The 19938-nt window shown below is 35.5% G+C and overlaps 4 protein-coding genes across 4 annotated transcripts; 1 reads left to right on the top strand and 3 right to left on the bottom strand.

Moving 5' to 3' along the window:
• Positions 1-569: 569 nt before the first annotated feature.
• On the top strand, positions 570-1298 carry LOC147565841 (zinc finger protein 4-like). Its single transcript, XM_086652323.1, has one exon. The coding sequence runs from the start codon at positions 570-572 to the stop codon at positions 1143-1145; it is 576 nt and encodes a 191-aa protein (XP_086508449.1). The 3' UTR covers positions 1146-1298.
• A 1526-nt stretch (positions 1299-2824) lies between these two features.
• LOC147565840 (TIP41-like family protein) lies at positions 2825-5984 on the bottom strand. Its single transcript, XM_086652322.1, has 8 exons — positions 5485-5984; positions 5200-5385; positions 4237-4324; positions 4018-4125; positions 3867-3926; positions 3739-3780; positions 3389-3517; positions 2825-3256 (listed from the first exon to the last, which is right to left on the bottom strand). Exons 1-8 carry the CDS (start codon positions 5622-5624, stop codon positions 3152-3154), a joined length of 858 nt encoding a protein of 285 aa, XP_086508448.1. The 5' UTR covers positions 5625-5984; the 3' UTR covers positions 2825-3151.
• Positions 5985-6449: 465 nt separating this feature from the next.
• LOC147565839 (putative cyclin-A3-1) lies at positions 6450-9490 on the bottom strand. The gene is made up of 8 exons (XM_086652321.1): positions 8788-9490; positions 7978-8210; positions 7808-7883; positions 7638-7714; positions 7504-7537; positions 7247-7396; positions 7033-7167; positions 6450-6937 (listed from the first exon to the last, which is right to left on the bottom strand). The coding sequence occupies exons 1-8, from the start codon at positions 9097-9099 to the stop codon at positions 6866-6868; spliced, it is 1089 nt and encodes a 362-aa protein (XP_086508447.1). The 5' UTR covers positions 9100-9490; the 3' UTR covers positions 6450-6865.
• Positions 9491-10508: 1018 nt separating this feature from the next.
• LOC147565838 (protein DETOXIFICATION 33-like) lies at positions 10509-18571 on the bottom strand. Its single transcript, XM_086668073.1, has 9 exons — positions 18305-18571; positions 16003-16544; positions 15809-15895; positions 15663-15719; positions 15329-15567; positions 14980-15098; positions 14801-14887; positions 14640-14705; positions 10509-10695 (listed from the first exon to the last, which is right to left on the bottom strand). The coding sequence occupies exons 1-9, from the start codon at positions 18569-18571 to the stop codon at positions 10657-10659; spliced, it is 1503 nt and encodes a 500-aa protein (XP_086524199.1). The 3' UTR covers positions 10509-10656.
• Between the last annotated feature and the right edge of the window lie 1367 nt (positions 18572-19938).

Here is a 19938-nt window from a genome sequence, read left to right as displayed (position 1 = left end):
AAAAGTTAGGTTTCTATGTTAAAAGAGGTGGGTCATCAATGAAAGAGTTGAGTTTGATGTAAAAAGTAGAAGAAAAGGAGGGTTTGATATATAGTTGGGGTGAAAAAAGCAGTAGCCTCTAGGTTATCAAACAAACTCATTACTTCTTATTGAGAGAAGGAATTTCAATATGGGAACAATTGGACAAGAATATAAGATTAGGATATTTGACTGTTGATGAAATTCTATACTATTGTTTACTGAGGAGAGGAGAGAGAAAAAGATAAGAAGAAGCTAAAGAGAATCCTTAGCTTGACATGAACTACAGTAAAGGATGATCTGAGCATTGCCCTGAAACACTAAGCATCACTAAATGGGTCCACTTGATAGAGATGAGATAAAATTTTAAAAAGATCCATGGCCACTTCCTATGACACATCTCATCTACCATTTATTCCTTCTTCTTCTTCTTCTACTTATTGTTTTATAGCTCTATTTTAAGACCAACAAACACCAACCCAAGAAGTCTCTATCCCTTCATTTTCTTATTATATACATTACTAACTAGTCTGAATTGAGAGCAAATAAAGATGAACTTCCAGCAAGAAGAGTTAACTCAGATGCCTGTAAACTACCTTTATGACAGATCAAAGTTGAGCAAGAATAACGAACCTGAGATTGGTAACGATAACTCTGGAGAGTGGTTGAATCTGAAATTAGGAACTAATGAACCATCAACAGCTGCTGATACTGAGCCATCACCAAAATCATCCTGCGAAAAGGTTTTCTCATGCAACTTCTGCATGAGGAAGTTTTATAGTTCACAGGCATTAGGAGGTCATCAAAATGCACACAAAAGAGAAAGAGGAGCAGTTAGGAAGTACCAATCACAGAGAATGATGGCCATGATGGGTTTGCCTCTAAACTCACCGGTTATCCGGACACTGGGAGTTCGAGCTCACTCGCTTGTGCAGAAACCAAGTAGAGATGGGAATGATATGGTAGCAAGATTCAACGATGCTAACGCTGAATTTGGGGTGTCACAGGTTCCCCTAACACTAGGTGAAGCAATTGATATGATGTGGCCTGGAAGTTTTCATGTAGCGCCACAACTAGATGATCGATCATCTGATCTACTTAAGCTTGACTTGAATCTTCGACTCTGATCAACTTATCTAATAGTTATTATCGTGTAAATTTCTTCTCATTTAATGGCAATGACTACTGTATGTTTCCATTTATTCAACTATGAGCAAAAGCAATAGGGACCTAAATCCAAGGTTCACAAAATTAAGGAAAATTATCTTTATTTCACAATACTACTTAGGAGATGATAAGAATTCCAACTATCTATGCATCCTGTAGTAAAAAAACTGACAGACTTATTTCGTTTCTCTACAGAATTCAATGTTCAAGTTCCTTGATGATTTCGGGAAATGGTATGCCACCAAGTTTACAGCATCAAAAACCTAATAGAGAGACCTATATTTCTAAAACGATGACCTTGGAACCTATTACCGTAAGGTTTTTACGATTCAAATTTAACTGTAGTTCTCTTCGTGCAAGCACTGCCATCAACCCAAAACATGATAACATTTCGTTGCAGGTCAATATACACCTAGCAGTAGAGATGGTAAGCACTGAAAAAAAGTTCTTTACTGGAACTTAAACTATGGCAGGGCGATAAAAAAGACACCATACAAATAATTATACCTAAAGAAATTTTACTGCCTCAACTGTCCAAGGAACTTCATCCCTCAGAAGTTACGACATTTACACAAATTAAGGTGGTTTCTAAGGCTAAAGTCCTTAAACATTGTCGCTGCAATAGCTTAATAACGTCAAACGATGAAGGACGCTTACACAAAAATAGGAAGCAAACAATAGGGAAGAGAAAGAATTAAACAACAATATAACATAGACCAAGACTACTCAAGGCCAGTAGTGAAGTATGACCTCGAGGTATAAGGCTGAACTAAACGGTGATCCATTACGACGAAGATTGTATAGTTTGGGCAGAGCAGTATTTCCTCAAACAAGAAAACTCACCTCAAATCTCAAAGACCTCAATTCCCTACACTCTCGAAACCAATGCTTCAGGATGCGGCCTAGAGTAGGGCACCTACAGAACTCTGTTAGGATTTACTTGGGCCATTAGACGCTAAGATTCAAACGTCTTAATTCAGACACAGAAGGTTAGACTCTTAAGGTGGTGCCAATGGTGGTAGGCTATGCCGCTATGGTCATTGTCCATGAAAAGCGCATTGCCGAAATTCATCATCTTTCGAAAGCATTGATGGGTCGTAAAACAATGAGAGTATCTTGACTGATTAATTTACTACTTATACAAGCTTAAAAGATTGAAACATGGTATAGGTTCCGTACGTTCACTTCCAATATTAGAAACAGTTCTTAGCTACTCTCGCTGGTTAGACGTATCAGTTATATATTCATGCTGTAAACGTGAAAGTGTTTCTCATTAGAATAAAAGGGAATAACGGAAGAGTGATATTACTCTGCAAATTATGGTGGCTGTCATTCACCTCTAGAAACCTTGAAACCATCCAGGATATCTAAGCAGATGTTAGCTCTTCATCTACATGTCCAAATCATGGACCGGTGAGTTATTCTACCCAAGTATTTGAGCCTAAGAGAAATCATTATGTCGGGTGACGTGGCACACTTGTGACCATTGGGCCTATCCCATGCTAGCTCTAGTATCATTTAAGTTTTTGGACATCTCACTCAACACCAATTGGCAATGAGCACAGAGATCCTATGTAAGATTTACTTGTCAATGAGACCGCATTTGACCATGTGGAACTATTCACATTAAGAAGATCCATGAAAAAGCTGTTAATACCTTAAACAAAGCATTGACGTTCAAATTTCTATAGAAATGTTTTTACATAAACTATTACAACCCCTGGTTCTGGTTCCTTTCTGTAAAGTTATTCAGTGACGAAGTCGACTTTGCATCAGAAATGAAATATAGCCCTAAAACCCGAACTTCTCATTTCAAAAATTTTACAAACACTGAAACACGGATATACCTTATGGGAAGTTTTAATCTCTAATAACGAATTCACGACAAACATCCCACAAACTGATCTCCTGCATAAAAATAAAGTACTTCTTACATGACGAGTAGATCTAAGGATGTCTTTGCTGATTAGTGGGGGAGTTTCAGCTTCTGTGTCTTATGCATGACAATAGGGAGCCGCTCACTGATGAGATTTGGATCATTGTATGATGCAGAATCGGAAGGAAATCCTCTCTGCCCCAATTAAAAAAGCAGTAGTGCATCAATTATGGTGAGAAAAAACTGATCAAAGGGTGGTCGGGAAAAATAAAAGAAAATCATGAGAGCGTAAAACTTGCATAAAAATTAATAAGTTTGTGAACTTACGGAAGATAGGTATTGAAATGTGGCTTCTCTCCAGCAGGTCTCTCGAAGAATGAAGGGGTTACCGTTGTTTTGAAATGAGCAATACATTCTAGTGTCCCTTAATCTCATGAGTACTCCGTCAACTCTAAGCTGTGAACAGAAAACTGATCAGTAACAAGGACATCAATTACCAAGATTCTCACGTTTGTCCTTTGAAGAGAGTTTCTTTCCATCTCTACAACCTAGCTTTAGGTTAGATGGATATAAGTTTATAGCGCATTGGGTTGCTAAAAACTTGTTGCCTACACATCCTCTGAATGCAAGAAATAAATATTGAAAATGTGAATACTGAAGCAAGGAAACTAACTCACCCAGAAACGCAGTAGAAGAAACCAACAACTTGGCATTACTCTCTGCAATATAACATAATAGGTTAATCCACTGTCTGGGAATCTAGATAAAGTGCCGAAAGGATAGAATTCTGAAGTTTAAGACTTACCACTTTCACAGTTAAGAGGGAAACTCCATTGTCAGCCAACTCATCTTCATACAAAACAACCTTTTGATTTGAATTCATGCAACAGAAAATCAAAAGATGGATTAGGATCCAATGCAAACAAAAATGAATTTCTCTTTAGTGAAGGGTCTACCTCATCATAGAAGAGAATAGGTTCCTTTGATGTAAGTGCTGCAACGTCAATTTTCTCCTCACTATCCTCCCATTTTGTACTGCGATCGGAGATGTTTCCTTTTCCATGCTAACCAAAAGAACAAACAAAATCACAATGTATATTCATCCAGACTTATGTAAAATCAGTAATGTTGCAACTTCAAAAGGGTAATCGAAATAATGAATTAAAGAGACATACCTCTATACTTCTCTCAACTGTTTCACTTCCACCGTATGGAGTAGTAAATGTGTAGTCATAATCAAGTATAACCTGCTGGAAGGGTTTGCTACAATTCCACAAATGAATATGAGATTGTGATACCCACAAGCCAACGGAAATCGCACATCCATTAGACCAAATTGATCGAAGAAAATGACTTAACAACAGTTCAAACATTTCCAGAAGGTTGAATTCTAATACATATATCGTCATCCACGACTCTAATATTGGGAATCTTCTAGATAGGCTAGATTACCATTCAACTCAACCTTTACGCCACACCTTAATAACCCCCAGGAATCTATACAATTATTCTTAATACTACTATTCTGGGATTTGCAACTAACAAGCTAAACCATTTATGTCGCATTTCCTCAATTTATCACCTGACGTAGCTACATCTCAAAATTTTAGTTAAGTTGTAAGTTAGTAACATCATGACTGAGTGTATAAATATCGTCGGCAGAGATAGGGAAGAAGATTAGAAGAATACACTAGTAAACAAATAGCTAGTCTTCCAAAAAGATCATAATTAAAGACTATGTAGTCATCACTCTCAAGTGACTATATGTCTACATCTGTTATATACTAAGATATCTTAAAGGGCATAGTCGCATAGATCAACATTTTATTCACACAACAATATATTTCTTGGCTGAAATTGTCTATTAATCTTCGGCAACGGGAATAAACTCCTCATCCCATTGAATACAACCACTCTGTGATAAGTAACTTCCTATTATAAAGTTCATAACTTTACTGATCAAACTTCATTTCTCATGGGCAGCTACTATATAAATTACCACAAAAACTCAATCCCTTCATCAATTAGCAAAGAGAGAAAAAAACCCATAACCTAGATTCTCAAAATAAATACACTAGGGTGAGATAACTAAAGCAAAAAGAGGAAGAAGATAAAGTAAAGATGGATCATTTGATTACCTTCTGAATTTCCATTGAGCAGCAGCAGGAACTTCAACAGGTGGTAAAGCTTCTTTCTTCCATCCAACTAAAGCATCAAATGTATTAAAATGAATTTTAATACCACTTTTCAAGTGCCAAAGAACTAAACTACTTTCTCCAAATACCATCTCTGGTAAATGCGATGTTTGAAGTTTTTCTCCCCATCTGTAACATCCATTAAAAAAACCCTAGATTAACATATTCGATCAAGAAACATTAAAATAGATAAATAGAGAGAGAGAGAGAGAGAGAGAGAGAGAGAACTGTTCGTATGTGAGAGAGTTGAGAATGTGAAGATTTTTGGACTCGATTTCCCAACCATGGATCCGAAGTCCGGTCCTACCGACGGGAAGAAGCTCCGCCCCTGCCGATTTCAGTACAAGTTCTTCGCTCTCTTTCTCCATTTTTTTTTTTCCGATTGCAAAAAAGTCGTAGCTCTCAACTTACCGAGACCGTTTGATTAATATGAAGATGGAGTTAGCCGGAGTTCCGATATAACTTCAAATACTATCATGTAAAGGAAATTGGGTGCGTATAGGCGCCTAACTTCCTTGTTGCTCTTGGTCCACCCTTCTCTAGCCACTTCCCGTTGGTCTCAGATTGATCAGTCCGACAAACACAGACGAAGCAGTCAAGGGGCACTCAGATTGGGCCTAGCCTGTTGTTCAAACCCAACACAGATTAGGACCAGACCATTTCACTCGGACAGCCTCAGTCCGTAGGGGCGCTAAGGGTGAGGATGCACCATGAGAAAAAAAAAAAAAGATGGGCCTATAGATGCTCCCAAGGAAATTTAGGTATTTTAACAGGGCGCTTAACTCATGTCTGAGACGGAGAATGTTTATTTGAGAAATTTTATACACATTTGGCAGATGATTTAGGAAAACAAAATAGTTTTCGGAATACAAAATTTGGGTGGAAAAATCTTTTTTCCCTCACGCCCGCACTACCACTTCTCTTCACACAAGCAAAGATCAACGACAAACTACCATGGTCGGAAACCCTTAGAAAAAAAATCACATCTTCCTCTTCCTCCCCACCTCTTACCATCACCACTATTGTCTCTCTCTTGCTCTTTCTGCTCAAGTTGTTTCTCCCTCTTCCAATCAAAGGAAGTTCTTCGCCTGAACTACTTTCAAATTTGGATGATTAATTTTCTCCAAGTAAACAAGTTCATTTATATAATGTTCTTGAACAGCTCTACATGAAGGCTTTTGGAGCAGAGAAACTAAAGTTAAAGAGAGAATTCATTAAATTTGAATGAACCAAAACTAACAGCAACTTACACAACTAGGAGATTTAGTTACATTGTGATCTGAAACAAAATAGCGAACTTCATAACTACAATCGTTTTCCTATTTCCTAATAGAAAAACAAGACCATATTATTTAATATATGCAGTCAGAACAAAATTTTAGTCAGAGATGAACATACGAGTTCATCTGAAATGAGAATCATGAACCATCTCTTCCTTCACGATGCCGATATCTCAATCTCTCACCAAAACCAGTATATTGATTTCACCATCTTTCGCTTAAGCTAACCTTCCAGCAAAACCAGAGGTTTCATGGAAGAAAAAAATTGTAGTCAGAACCTAACTCAGTTATCTGCTTTATACATTTCTTCAAGAACCCACTGATTATTCTTAAACTTTGAAGTCTTCGAAGTACTCTGTCGGAATTTCTGAAAGAGGTGTCAATGTCGAGACACACTTGAACTGTTTCATAATGGTGATAGAATCAGAATCGAAATGTTTTGCCTATCGTATTTGAAAACAACATAGATTGTCAAAGGGAAAAACAGGAAACTCACCTTATGTTGTTTGTACTTATCTCTAATTGCTACTAGAGATCCCCATTTTTTACTCATTTGTATCTCGTGAATAGCCAAGACACAGTCTTTTAGGTCGGATGGTTTATAACCCGAACACTGTTGAAGAATTGAGTTCTGTAATTCCACATAAATTTTAGTTTTCAGTGACATTTTAAGATCAAATCTCTAAGAAACGAAGGAAATTTGATCATACCCAAGGTCGCGAATTTGGATTTATTGTGAACTTGGTAAGAAATGCTGCTGAAGCCGCAACTAATGACGGAACGAAACGAATGCAAGAATATTCCAATAGACTTAGCTCTGAGAGGTAAGAACCCAAAAACTCCAATTGCAAATTGGGATGCTGTACAAAAAAGAGAAGCTATTAATCAGTAAACAGATCAAAATGAAAAAATTCCATTGAGTCAATGAATATAGTTAAATACTATCTTAGTGATTCAGTCTGCTTACCCGAGGATTCTCATGAGAAATTCTGGTAAATCTCCTGAAATGACACAAGTATACACAAACAACAAATTAGTCCTACTAAACGTTAAAACAACAAATTAGTCCCGTGGAAGGTTCAAACCAACGATGATTCTTACCGAAGAAAAGTCTTTGCTGTAGGATTGCCCAATTCGAAATTCAGAGCATTTAGAATATCTGTCTCCATTTTCAACACCTGTTTTGTCATGATAAAAACATTTTTATAAGACCATCAAGGAATTGATATGGAAAAGAAGATCCCTTCCAAAACGCAGGAAACAAAGATTACCTCTTCTTTGGTATATGTGTTATCTGTTATATAACAAAAATCATCAACACGGGGAGGACTAATTTCTTCATACTTTCTGCATCACAAATCAATTAAGGAATAGTCAACTTTAGTCCTTATTCAAAGCAGAAGATATACGAAGTATGATCGAAGATAATTTAGGTACTTACGAAGCAATCAGCATACAAGAAACACCAAGTAATTGAAGTTTCTGTCGGTTAAGATTATTCGAAGAAAGAAATCTATCAATGTATGATATTGTAAGAAATAGGGTATCAGCAACTAGCTTGTATTCATCTGCTACCTCGACTAACCAATCCACCAAAATTCCTCTCATGTTTGAAGTAATGTCCTTTTGAATCTTCTCTATATAATCAGACATTGGTCTTCTCTTCTTCTCCATCTAAAAGTTGAGATGCCCACATTATAAATTAGAATATAGTAATGAACCTCATATACCCTCGTTTCATTCTAAACTCATAACTCTCCCTAGTTGAACAACTAACCCTAGATTAAAAAAAATCATAAGTACAAGCAAAGGAAGAAGATGATGATTTCTTTTCCTTCCAAAATGAGTCATGGAGATTAAACAGATACCCAGATTATAAATCAGAAACCCTAGTAATGAACCTCATTTACCCTCATTTTATCTAAGTCGATAACCCTAATTGGATAGCTAACCCTAGGATAAAAAATGAACAAGTACAAGCAGATGAAGAAGAAGATGATTTCTTTCTTCCAAGTTGAATCATGGAGAATAAAGAGATACCCACATTATAAAACAGAAGATAGTAACAAAACTTAATTAACCCACATTTCATCTTAAACCCTAAACCTATCATCAAGCAACTAACCCTAGAAAATCCAAACCCCAAATCAGAAATTAAGCAAAACCCAGTGTCTTAATAAATTAGAAAATGATCAAAACCTAGCAAATGATAAATCAAAGAACAATAAATGAAGTTCGAAATAAAACATACCTCCATGTTGTGAAGATATTCATAGATATCAAAACAATAAGAAGAACACATTTGGGGATCATCTGAAGTAACATCAACTTCCACTACTTTCTTTTCTTTCTTCTTAAACCTACTACTACCCTTACTTTTCTGAGATCCAACAAACCCTAAATTTGTATTTGACACAACATTTGTCAAATTCGTTAACTCCCCTAAAACAACCCTTTTTTTATTTGCAGGAGGTTGACAAGATTGATCAGACTCCATGGAAGTAGCAGCCCTTTTCTTCGTAGCACGGGTGATGCGCACAACATTCTCTTGCTCACCGCCCATTATTACCCTCGTCTTCTTTCTCTCTCTCTTTCTCTTTGTTTCAGAACTAGAGAGAGAAAGGCAAAGAAATACCCGCCGAGTAACTACAAAACCCTTTGATAGAGAGAGAGAGAGAGAGAGAAAACAGAGTATATGATGAGTAAGAAAAAAAGCTCAGTCAAAGCAGCAAATGCCGCTATTTTTATACGTTTCAAAATCTTTTCAACTTTGGGCGGGATTTCAATCGATTTTTGGTGTTTCAGATTCTACAATTGTGTTTCATTTTGGGGGTTTTTTGTTGTTGTGGGTAACCTCTCTTTCTCTCTCTAGAATCAAGATAAAAACCCCAAACACAAAAAGGGTTTTCCCGGGCCTGGTTTTCGTGTTCTTGGAGGCAAAGTAACGCGCCTTTAGTCTTTGTAGTCAATGATCTAAAAGGGAAAAAGGTCAAGTTTTTAACGGTGAGGATGGTTTTGATTGGGGATATGACCAACAATTGTTAGTGAGAATGTGAGATGCTTATGAGAAGATTTAATATATTACTACTATCTAGTTGGTTGAATGGAGAATCAATCTTTGATAGGTTACCCTAATTGATAGTGCATTTACTCCAAAATTGGAGATGTTTTAAGTTCGATTCATATCAGAAGCGGCATCCATGATTTACTGAACCTGAATTATTAAGTGTACAAATAATAGTCTATAGAGTTACGAGCATATTTTATCATTTGATATATATGTCATAAATGTAATCATGTTATTTCAAAAAACAAATGAAACCAATTATGTAACTTAAGGTCTAAGAGAAAAATACATTGACATTTGGAGTCTTGCCCCAAGGGTAGTACTATCTACTTCGAGACTCTCTGTAGTGTCTTTTTGTTGAAAGAGAATGTTTGTAGTGTTTTTTCAAAAATTTATGACATCGATAAACACATTTTATTTTTATTGTACATTAAAGACAAATTGAAAAAAGAACGTGAATAATATGTAGAATGGCGAAAAAGAAACCAAAAAGTCGCTATTGATGTTCCACACAAAATCGTTGTTATGGTTGTCTGACGTGCTTTGTGTTTGGCCCTTTTAATATATAATCTTGTGACATTAGACTTCAAACAGTCATTACAATTATATTGCATTGATACATTATGAATATAATATGGAACGCATCATTAATTGAATTAGTACTATAACCGCAATCATTTATATATTTTGAGCCCTAAAAACCATTTGAAGGCACATAAAGGTCATCCTAAAGGCCCTGAAAGCCCGTCTATTCTTACACTTATTTATTATCTTAATTATATGATAAATCTTAGTGATAAACTGTTTCTACCAAAATTCGATCCTAAGACCTCGTGGGTTTAAGAAGGGTATCTAACTATTACACCAAAGGGTGATGGATTAATTTATCAATAAAAGTTGATTTGAAGAAAGAAAATAACTAGTTCATTTATTCTAAAAGATCATGTAAATTAAACACATCCATGACTAACAACATCTACTTTGTTTTCATGCCTTCTTCTTACTGTTTGATTTTCTTAAGCTGTCTGTAGAACAAGGCACATTCTTTCCTCCTTAAACCACAATCTCTCCTAGCCTGGGAGAATCTACATTCTGTCATCACAACCACAAATGAAGCTTAGTTAGATACTTAGATGTATCGGAATTTGAAGTTAATTATCTGTTCTGCTAAGGTAAAGATGAAAGGCCATGCAAACTTGGACACTAAAACGTGTGTCAATATTTACTGTTACGATAATGTTAAATTCACGATTATATTATAATCGGAGGTATGGACATGAAGTAAAAGACACGATAATTTAAAGTGGTTCGGTCGAATACTCAAGACCTACATCCACGGAGAACAACTTCTTTATTACTCCCTCAGTCCAAAAAAGAATGACCTATTTTGAAAACCAAACTTTTTAAGGGAACGTCATTAATTGGAGTTTGACTTTAAAAAATAACATGGTTTTTCCAATTTTAACCTCATTAACTTTTGTAATTTACAATGAAAAAGTTGAATTTACTTTTAAATAAAGTTGTCATTGAATTTATAGTAATGGGTATTGTTGGAAAGAGCAAAAAGTTATTTTCTTTATTTTTAGAAACAGGACACTAAAATGGGACAACCCAAAATAGAAATTAGGTCATTCAATATGGGACGGAGGGAGTATAATTCACCACATACAATTGTATGTGGGTTTGATCGGTTACATTGGTCAGACATAACTCAATGATTTTGAATCCTAGAACCCTCTCCTATTTATAGATAACTTAGGGTTTAGGGTTTCCTAGTTTCTAATTACTAAACTAGGAAATAATACAAAATCTATCTAATATTACCATTAGATAGTTACAAGAGATATTCTGAATATAAGAAACTAAATCTTCACATATCTTCAATATATCTTCAATATATCTTCAATATATCTTCAATATTCTGAATTCTTCTTGATCGTCGGATCTCGTCTTCTCGATCCGTCACGTACATACACGTATATTATTTCTGCAACTTATCTTGACCGCCGGATCTCCTATTTTCGATCCTCCTTATGTAACGTATCCTATTACCCCCCCGCAAGTTGGAGCACGTAAATTTTGAAGTGTCCGACTTGGAGAGAGAAAAATGAAATACTTCTTGATTCGTCGTATTCGTTTTCTTGCAACTCTTGGATTGTGGATGCGTTAGAAGATGATTGAACGATGATTAAGTCACAACCAAAAAGTTGGTAGTTGCGGTCAAAAAATTGAGCGAAAATCAATGACAACGAAACTACATGTATTTTTCTCATGTATGTAAAGTTGGTCATTGTATGAAGAAAATGTCAACAACTAAAAGGTTGTGATGATCAATATCTTGTCGTATAAAAAAGTCAAGTATGAACTTTAGGAGTGACAACAAAATAATGTTGTTTTGTTTAAAATCGACAAGAAATCATTGTCGGAATACCAAAAAATATTGGAGAAGGAACAACCAAAACGATTGTCGACATGAAATTCATTGCCAAAAAAGGCAAGATTGCGAATATAATTCCGGAATGGAAAATAGAGATATTCTATTCGTGGAAGAGATATTCTATTAAGTGAAAAAATATTCCAAAATATAATTTGGTAGGAAAATTCCAAAATAGAATTGGAAGAAAGAAAATAATCATTAGAAATATATGATTATGAAAATTTCGCGGGTTGAGTTCCGGAATTAAATTCCAAAATAGGAATTCTTTCTCCATTGAAGGGAAAGTCCAAAATTTTGGTAGAGAAATAAAATCGTCATAAACACAGTATGACTTTAGAAATATCACGGGTATATCCGGAAAAAAATAGATAAAATAATCTATTTTAGTGTCACAAATTGAAGTGAAAGGTGACAAAAAGGTTGTGTCACAACTAGAAATAGTTGGATATAGGTGACACTAGAAGTCGGTCACAAAATAATTTTCCAACAATGAAATTGTGATAAAAGTTTGTCACACAAAACTGTGTGTGGTTGCGACAAATTGTGGAAATAACTAATTCGTCGCAAAACTGTAACATTAGTGACAGTAGAAAATTGTGTCACAACTATGAATAGTTGGATATAAGTGACATTAGAAGTCTGTCACAATATAAATTTCCGACAGATAAACTGTGGCAAAGCAATCTGTCACAAAATAGTGGGATGAGAAACTGTCACAAATACTTAATTTGGGGAAATTTAGGAACTTCTCTATTAGGGTTTACCCAAATTGAGAAATTTCTCAAAATCGGGTTTCCCAAATCAGAAGGTAATTGAAAAAAAACCATATCTAATCGATAGTAGGTTGCTAGAATAGATTTAAATCCAACCAATTTGAGCCAATGTCAAGGTTCATCAATGGTGGTATATGTCTAGAGAGAGAAAGCTCTAGAAGTAATAAGTTTCGGATTTGGAAATCAATCATAGATAATCGGTTGATAAGAGGTGAAATGGTCGGTTAAGGCTTATTCATCGCAGCCGACAAAGAAATCTAGAGAGAGAGAGTGATCGGTGGTGATATAAAACCGATGAGAAAACACTCTTATTCTTCACCAAATGTAAAAGTAATCATTGGTGGTTGGTCCAAATCGATGGAAGCAACGATTGGTACGAAAATACGCCGGAAAAATCGAGTGAATCAAACCCTAGTTTTCTGTCGGCGACAAGAGGCGGTGGTTGTTCTCGGCGGGAGGGAAGAAAACCCTAGGGTTTATCACGCGGGGAAGAAGAAGAAGGCAGCAATGAAGATTTCACGAGTCAAAGCTCGCTGACTAAGGTCAGCGTGTTAAAAATCTCGGGTCAAAGTGCGGGTCAACCATCGCTGACTAAGGTCAGCGTGTAAAGGTCTGTTTGGCACGGGGTGGAAAGAAATGAGTTCTTTTTTTTTTTTTTTGGTTCCGGATCGAAAAAAACGGAATAAAGTAGGTTCCAGTGGTCGGCTGGAACGGGAATAGACCCAGATCTGGTCTGTTTTGGTTCCAGGATATCTTTTTCAATTTCATACCTATTTTAGTTAAAAAAATACTAAGAAAAATTCGAAAAAATTCGAGAATAAAAGTGAAACATACCTTTGTTGAAGAAGAAACCGTTGATGCTACTTTGATGAACTTTAGCAAACTCCAATAAATCAAATAAGTATCTTCTTTCCTATTCTCCTACAAAATATATATATATATATATATATATATATATATATATTTTTTAATCACTTGATTTTCCCGTCATGACGGTGAAGCATAATCACAAGAATAATCTTGGAAAAGTTAAACAGATCGACAAAGCGATCGAATAATAATGTAATCACAACTAAAAAAAAGTTGGAAATTTGCGGAAGCGTAAAGCATGAACACATAACCTGCTCATGATACCATGTTAAATTCACGATTATATTATAATCGGAGGTATGGACATGAAGTAAAAGACACGATAATTTAACGTGGTTCGGTCGAATACTCAAGACCTACATCCACGGAGAACAACTTCTTTATTATAATTCACCACATACAATTGTATGTGGGTTTGATCGGTTACATTGGTCAGACATAACCCGATGATTTTGAATCCTAGAACCCTCTCCTATTTATAGATAACTTAGGGTTTAGGGTTTCCTAGTTTCTAATTACTAAACTAGGAAATAATACAAAATCTATCTAATATTACCATTAGATAGTTACAAGAGATATTATATTCTGAATATAAGAAACTAAATCTTCACATATCTTCAATATATCTTCAATATTCTGAATTCTTCTTGATCGTCGGATCTCGTCTTCTCGATCCGTCACGTACATACACGTATATTATTTCTGCAACTTATCTTGACCGCTGGATCTCCTATTTTCGATCCTCCTTATGTAACGTATCCTATTAAATAATACCACATTGATTGTAAAAAAAGGCAGATAGTCATATTTGAAGTGCGAGGGAAACCTCAGTTACCAAGTTAGCTATTGGGGCGAGAGATGCCCAAAATCACTCAGGATATATACAATATATCATATATTACGAGTTGAAAAAATTAAATACACGGATAAACATCACTTGTGTTGAAATTAACAACCTCTGTTTCTACTTTAAGGTCTATTGATCCTCCCCATACATCTAAACGAGATTTCGCCATCTTAACCTGTTCAAAATGAAAGGCTTTTGTCTTCTCAATCAATCGATAAATTTGAGCAAAAGAATGAAGAGGTTCTTCAAAGGAAGAGAAAGTAGTTCTACCTCTTTGTCCCAGTTTGTTCCAAGTGTAATACCAGCAAGAACCAAAGTTTGCAAAGCTATTCCAGAAAGCATACCAGTCCATACTCCCTATCATTCGAAATGTACCCATTATATAAATACTTGAATTGCTATATGGATCTCGATAAGATAGAGAACAGGGGACTAAATCGATTATTAACCTTGACACCCATATCCATTTTGATACCAAGCAAGATTCCTAGTGGTAGACCGACGATGTAATAACATCCGACATTAATGTACGCCACTAACCACTGCCATCCAGCTCCTACAGCTACACCTGCAAATCCAAAACCAAACCCTAAATCTTGAACCCTAAACCGATAAAATCAAAATTAATTTTTCAAGGAGCCGAAACTATCATAATTGTGAACTTCTAACTCAAGAACCCAAATGGCTACTAGGGTAGAGAAGCCCGAGATGTTACTTAGTCAAAAAGCTTCTTTTCGTCCATGTGGAACTATTCTGACAGAAACTAGCTTTTGATCAAAATGTAGTTAAGATTCTAACCTGTTAGAACTGGATAGACACTGTTGAGTAATAACGTGATAGAGAAGATGACAGCAAGATCCGACACGATATTTGCCACCGCAAGATTGTTGGTAAATGGAAGAGCGTAAACGTTTCTCAGGGCGAAGACAAGAACCATGAATGCTACACCAACCAATGTTGCAGATATAAGCACCACTATTATAGAGAACTTGGCTGCTCTTGGCCTTCCTGCTCCAAGTTCATTTGAAATCCTCACACTATACATATTTCACATCAAAAGTCTTGAGTAAAGATCAAAGTTTAGTCAAGAAACTAGCAAGGAAGTATATATACGTATATGGGTGTGTGGTACCTGATTGCAGCATTGAATCCTATGAATATCATCAACTCCCAACCATTTATGTTATGGCTGCCATGGACAAAAATTGACATTTTTCAGGAAAAAAAACTTTCACTTAACCAAGTGATTGAATATGTGAAAGTTTTAATTAATCTTACCAGATGGAAATTGCAGCAACGGCTACTTCAGCGTTCCTCAGTCGACCCGCCAACAGAATCAGGAACATGAGGTTCCAGACTTCAAGGCTGTATTGTTCAAATTACATACCTTAGACCTAGTTGTTTGCATTTTCCAGTTCAACATCCTCATTCATGAAGATTGTGTGTGAGAGAGAGAGAGAGAGAAGTTGTACCATAACATCATGGCTGAACCAATGGAGAGGCGAGCGAACGCACCCAAATCATGGAGTGCTTTCGGACTAAAACCAGTCCAAGCACCAGGACAGTTGCCCATTACAACATAAGCAAATTGACTCGAAACTAAAATCCACCAGGATAAATTGAGTGAGATAGCTGCACCAGGCAATCCAAGCTTGAATTGAACAATAAGAAGCCAACTTAAGAATATATGGAAACAAAGAACTACTCCAGATATCAAAGCCATTGCCATGACTTTACTCTGTGCTTGTAAAAATTTCATTAATGGGAAATTCATTGCATAAGCGAATGATTGAGGAATCATGTATAAAGCAAACTTCCCTGCTAGCTCTGCTATTTCTTCTTCATGTCCGAAGAATTTCAAGATCGGTGTAGCGAAAATGTAGACGGGAAGGAGGATTACACACGTCAAGTTTAGGATTATCCACGAGCGTTGCATGTATAAGCCTAACATATGTAATCGTTTTGCTCCAAATGCTTGTCCACATAATGTTTCCAATGCACTACCCATTCCAAGCTGAAGTTTTCGTATCAAATGTTAGGATTCTCAGCACATACACACATATATAGGAAATAAACCACATAATACTTGGCCAATATTTCATATTATATGCTTAGACTTTTCGATTTGCTTCTCGTGTTAGAGAGAAAGGCAACCTACATTGTAACGCCCCAGACTTTAGCAGTTATCGACATTATTGTAGCATTTGACACCAAGGCCCTACGAATTAAGTTTTGTTTTTGGTGAAGGCTTCACAAGCCCACCAAAACGGCTCGATACTTACTAAGCTTGAGCATACACCTATATTGGGCTCGAAATAGGGCCGGTCCTGAGATTTTGGAGGCTCGAAGCGAGTTTTAAAAATGTGGCCCACACACGTTTCACATGGAAAAAAAATTGTATATTGAAATTTTAGACATTTTTTTGCACGTGATGTGAGGTATCGTCTTAGGTTCGGGGAGAACCCTCACCGGTCCTTAATCGACTTCTCAATCAAGTGGTTCAGCGAATTCGGAACTCCGCGAGTCAGTAGCTTGTTCTGTTTCTTCTTCTTTTTTTACCGAAAAAATATTAGAAAATGATTCATAGAGAAAATAGTTCAAAAAAAATTCAACCTTCTCTTTTTTTATGTTTTTGGTGATAGTGTTGGTTGTTGTTTGATGGTGATTGTAGTGTAGAGGTTTATCGGTGGTGGTGGTTGTGGTGTTGAGGTTTAAAGTGGTGGTGATGGTGGCGGTGAAGGTACAATTAATGATAGAGGTTTAATAATTGTGGTTGTAGCAGAGGTACAATGCTAGAAGAGTAATCGTGGTGGTGGTAAAAGTATCAAGTAAAGTAATTTAAAATAAATTACAATTTAATAAGGAAAAAATGTTTATGCTTGAGATAAAACCTGGGTTGTTTAGACTCTCTATCATACTTTCTACCAATTGAGCTACAAGAAGTTCAACAAAAAAAAAAAATTGAGCTACAAGAGACTACTTATTCTATTTTGTTATAGTGGTTTATAAAGATGAAATAAATCGGGGTCCCCTTAATTCTTTCTTTATTATCATCATGTGAGACCCTGGGCCCGAAGCGAGGCTTCGCCTGCTTGCCCCTCAGGGCCGCCCTGGCTCGAAACTCTCCCGATGTGGAACTATTACAATCCCCACCCTTGGAGACGAGTGGTTATCGGTTCTGATACCAATTGTGACGTCCCGAACCTTAATAGTTATCGATATTTTTCTTGCTTTTGACACCCATGCCGAAACCCAATAAAGTACGAAGGTTTGTTCTTGACGAAGGCGCTACAAACCCATCCAAAAGGTCTGGACACTTATTAAGTTTGGGTAGCTCAGGCTTGCGACGCTCTCCCAAGCAAAATTCTCTCACTTGATGTCTTCACACTCCATGGTTTATTTGTGTACATTTGCTGCTTATTGCTGAAACAGATGGCTAAGTGGTACAAGATATTAGGTTGCTTAAGCTTAACCAAGTAGGAGACTAAACAAACATTTTGTAGTTCCAAATCCTTAGAGAGAATATCACTATATTACATTCTTTTTGTCAAAACTTGAATGATATACAAAATATTGACAGAGCACATACACTTTTGTTATAAAATAATACTAGTAATTAAATAATAGAAATAGGTTAGGTTCGTATATATTTCTTCGGTATCACCCGTTCAAATTTCTTCAGAGTTAGTAATATTCATATTGACTTAATATTATTTCAACACTACGTAAAATTAATCAAGTTAACAATATTGACAGGGGTCACACACTACGTACCATGATTCCAAAAGCTAAGCCCCCAATAACTATATTTACTATCGAGGCAGCATCCAACTCAAGTGTGTTTAGGCGGCCTACGAACATTAGAGTGGTTGCTCCTAGAGAGTATTGAGCAACAGTGGTGAAAATGGCTGGACCTGCCAAATACCACATTTTTTTGCTCTCTGTTACTGATTCTTTATAAAATTGACGACAGTTTCTTATCTCGTCGATATCTGGTTCTCTTGCTATGAGTAGTTGATCTTGCAGTTCACTTCTCCCCATCTTTTTTTCACTTGCTCTCTCTAACTCTCTCACAGAGACTCTCTTATAGAGGAGACTATTATATATGGTTTTCATCGACCTTATACATGCATTTGGACTCATTTTGACCACATAATGATTGGTTAAGACTTAAAATGGAAAGAATTTATTATGTAGTATGTATTTTTCTTGAAGTACAAAATAGGAAAATTCTTTATATTGGGTCAGTTAGTGACTTGGTGTTCAATTACCAAAACTACTAATCAAAACTCGGATCCACTTGTTAGTTGTTAGCAATTCCTTCAAACTACATCTTTAAGAAAAGTTCATTCTCACTACTAACACAACGTCATAATTCTTAACATATTACTATCATCATCAATACTAAAATCATCATCACCACACCACTACATATAAAGTTCTAATTTTCCAAATTTTGATCTCTATGTGTATGAAAAATTAGTCTTGTCATATTATTTTAACATTTATTATTTATATATTGCTAATAATATATTAATTTTTGGATTTCTAGTAAAAAACTCTACACCTAAACATACATTTAGTCCACTCTTATATTAATATAGGATTTTAAGTCAAAATAATAATTATAGTGGATGTTAAGTCCAAATTGACCCATCTTTATAGAAAAAACAGATCTCTATCATTTCTTTTTAATCATAATACTCATTATAACCTTTTATTTAAGAAAAACCCCACTTTTGAAAATCAATCCCTAAAATTCTCTTTCTTTTTTTTCTCAGATTTTTTCGATTGATTTCAAATTTACTATTTATTTCGCAATATACACGTTATTTAGTATCAATTACTTATATTTCTACAACAAAACACATTTAGTATAGTTAAAGTATGTCTAGATGTCAAAGTTACAACGTTTTTCTGTTTATTGATTCTTGTTTTATTTCATAAATAAGGTGTTATTTATTGTTAAAGTTTCATACTTTATTTCATTTTTTTATATGTGTCATGCATAACACATTATGTATCAACAATGTTTCTTCCAAAAGGGAAAAAGATTGAAATCCTATTTTCTGGGAAGATTGAGCCTTAATCCCTTTTCGAATTTTATTTTGAGCCTAAAACCCGTGGACCTATAATATATTGAAGTAAGTATATTATCTTAATAAACACAACATGAAAATTTCATTTCTTTTTTGTTACCAAACGTCGCACCCAAGTATTTAAGGATAAACAGAATAAACAGCTCAAATAGATTTTTATATAGCTTTTTTTTTTGAAACTGATTTTTATATAGCTTACTAAACAGAAGAGCTTTTTATATCTATTATATTAAAACAGATCAGTCGGTTATCCAGGAGATAAGTCTGGCCGTCCATTTTATTTTAGAGATTTAGTTGGGAACACATCCG

The sequence above is a fragment of the Eschscholzia californica genome, unplaced genomic scaffold (genome assembly GCF_041429995.1).
Source record: "Eschscholzia californica isolate CP2 unplaced genomic scaffold, dmEscCali1.0.p SCAF_1, whole genome shotgun sequence".
NCBI lineage: Eukaryota > Viridiplantae > Streptophyta > Magnoliopsida > Ranunculales > Papaveraceae > Eschscholzia > Eschscholzia californica.
This window is presented reverse-complemented; position numbering and strand designations above follow the sequence as displayed.

Bases quoted from the DNA above. Each gene is read 5' to 3' on its own strand.
- LOC147565838 (XM_086668073.1), bottom strand. From the start codon at position 18,571: ATGGGGAGAAGTGAACTGCAAGATCAACTACTCATAGCAAGAGAACCA. The intron at 15,099-15,328 runs GTTAGAATCTTA...TTGGATTTGCAG, and splicing joins TGTCTATCCAGTTCTAACAG to GTGTAGCTGTAGGAGCTGGA. The intron at 14,706-14,800 runs GTAGAACTACTT...CATTTTGAACAG, and splicing joins GAACAAACTGGGACAAAGAG to GTTAAGATGGCGAAATCTCG.
- LOC147565839 (XM_086652321.1), bottom strand. From the start codon at position 9,099: ATGGGCGGTGAGCAAGAGAATGTTGTGCGCATCACCCGTGCTACGAAG. The intron at 7,538-7,637 runs GTAAGAATCATC...GTGTCATTTCAG, and splicing joins ACAGCAAAGACTTTTCTTCG to GAGATTTACCAGAATTTCTC. The intron at 6,938-7,032 runs GTGAGTTTCCTG...ATTATGAAACAG, and splicing joins ATAAGTACAAACAACATAAG to TTCAAGTGTGTCTCGACATT.
- LOC147565840 (XM_086652322.1), bottom strand. From the start codon at position 5,624: ATGGAGAAAGAGAGCGAAGAACTTGTACTGAAATCGGCAGGGGCGGAG. The intron at 3,927-4,017 runs GTAGACCCTTCA...TCAAATCAAAAG, and splicing joins CTATTCTCTTCTATGATGAG to GTTGTTTTGTATGAAGATGA. The intron at 3,257-3,388 runs GTAAGTTCACAA...TAATTGGGGCAG, and splicing joins CATTTCAATACCTATCTTCC to AGAGGATTTCCTTCCGATTC.
- LOC147565841 (XM_086652323.1), top strand. From the start codon at position 570: ATGAACTTCCAGCAAGAAGAGTTAACTCAGATGCCTGTAAACTACCTT.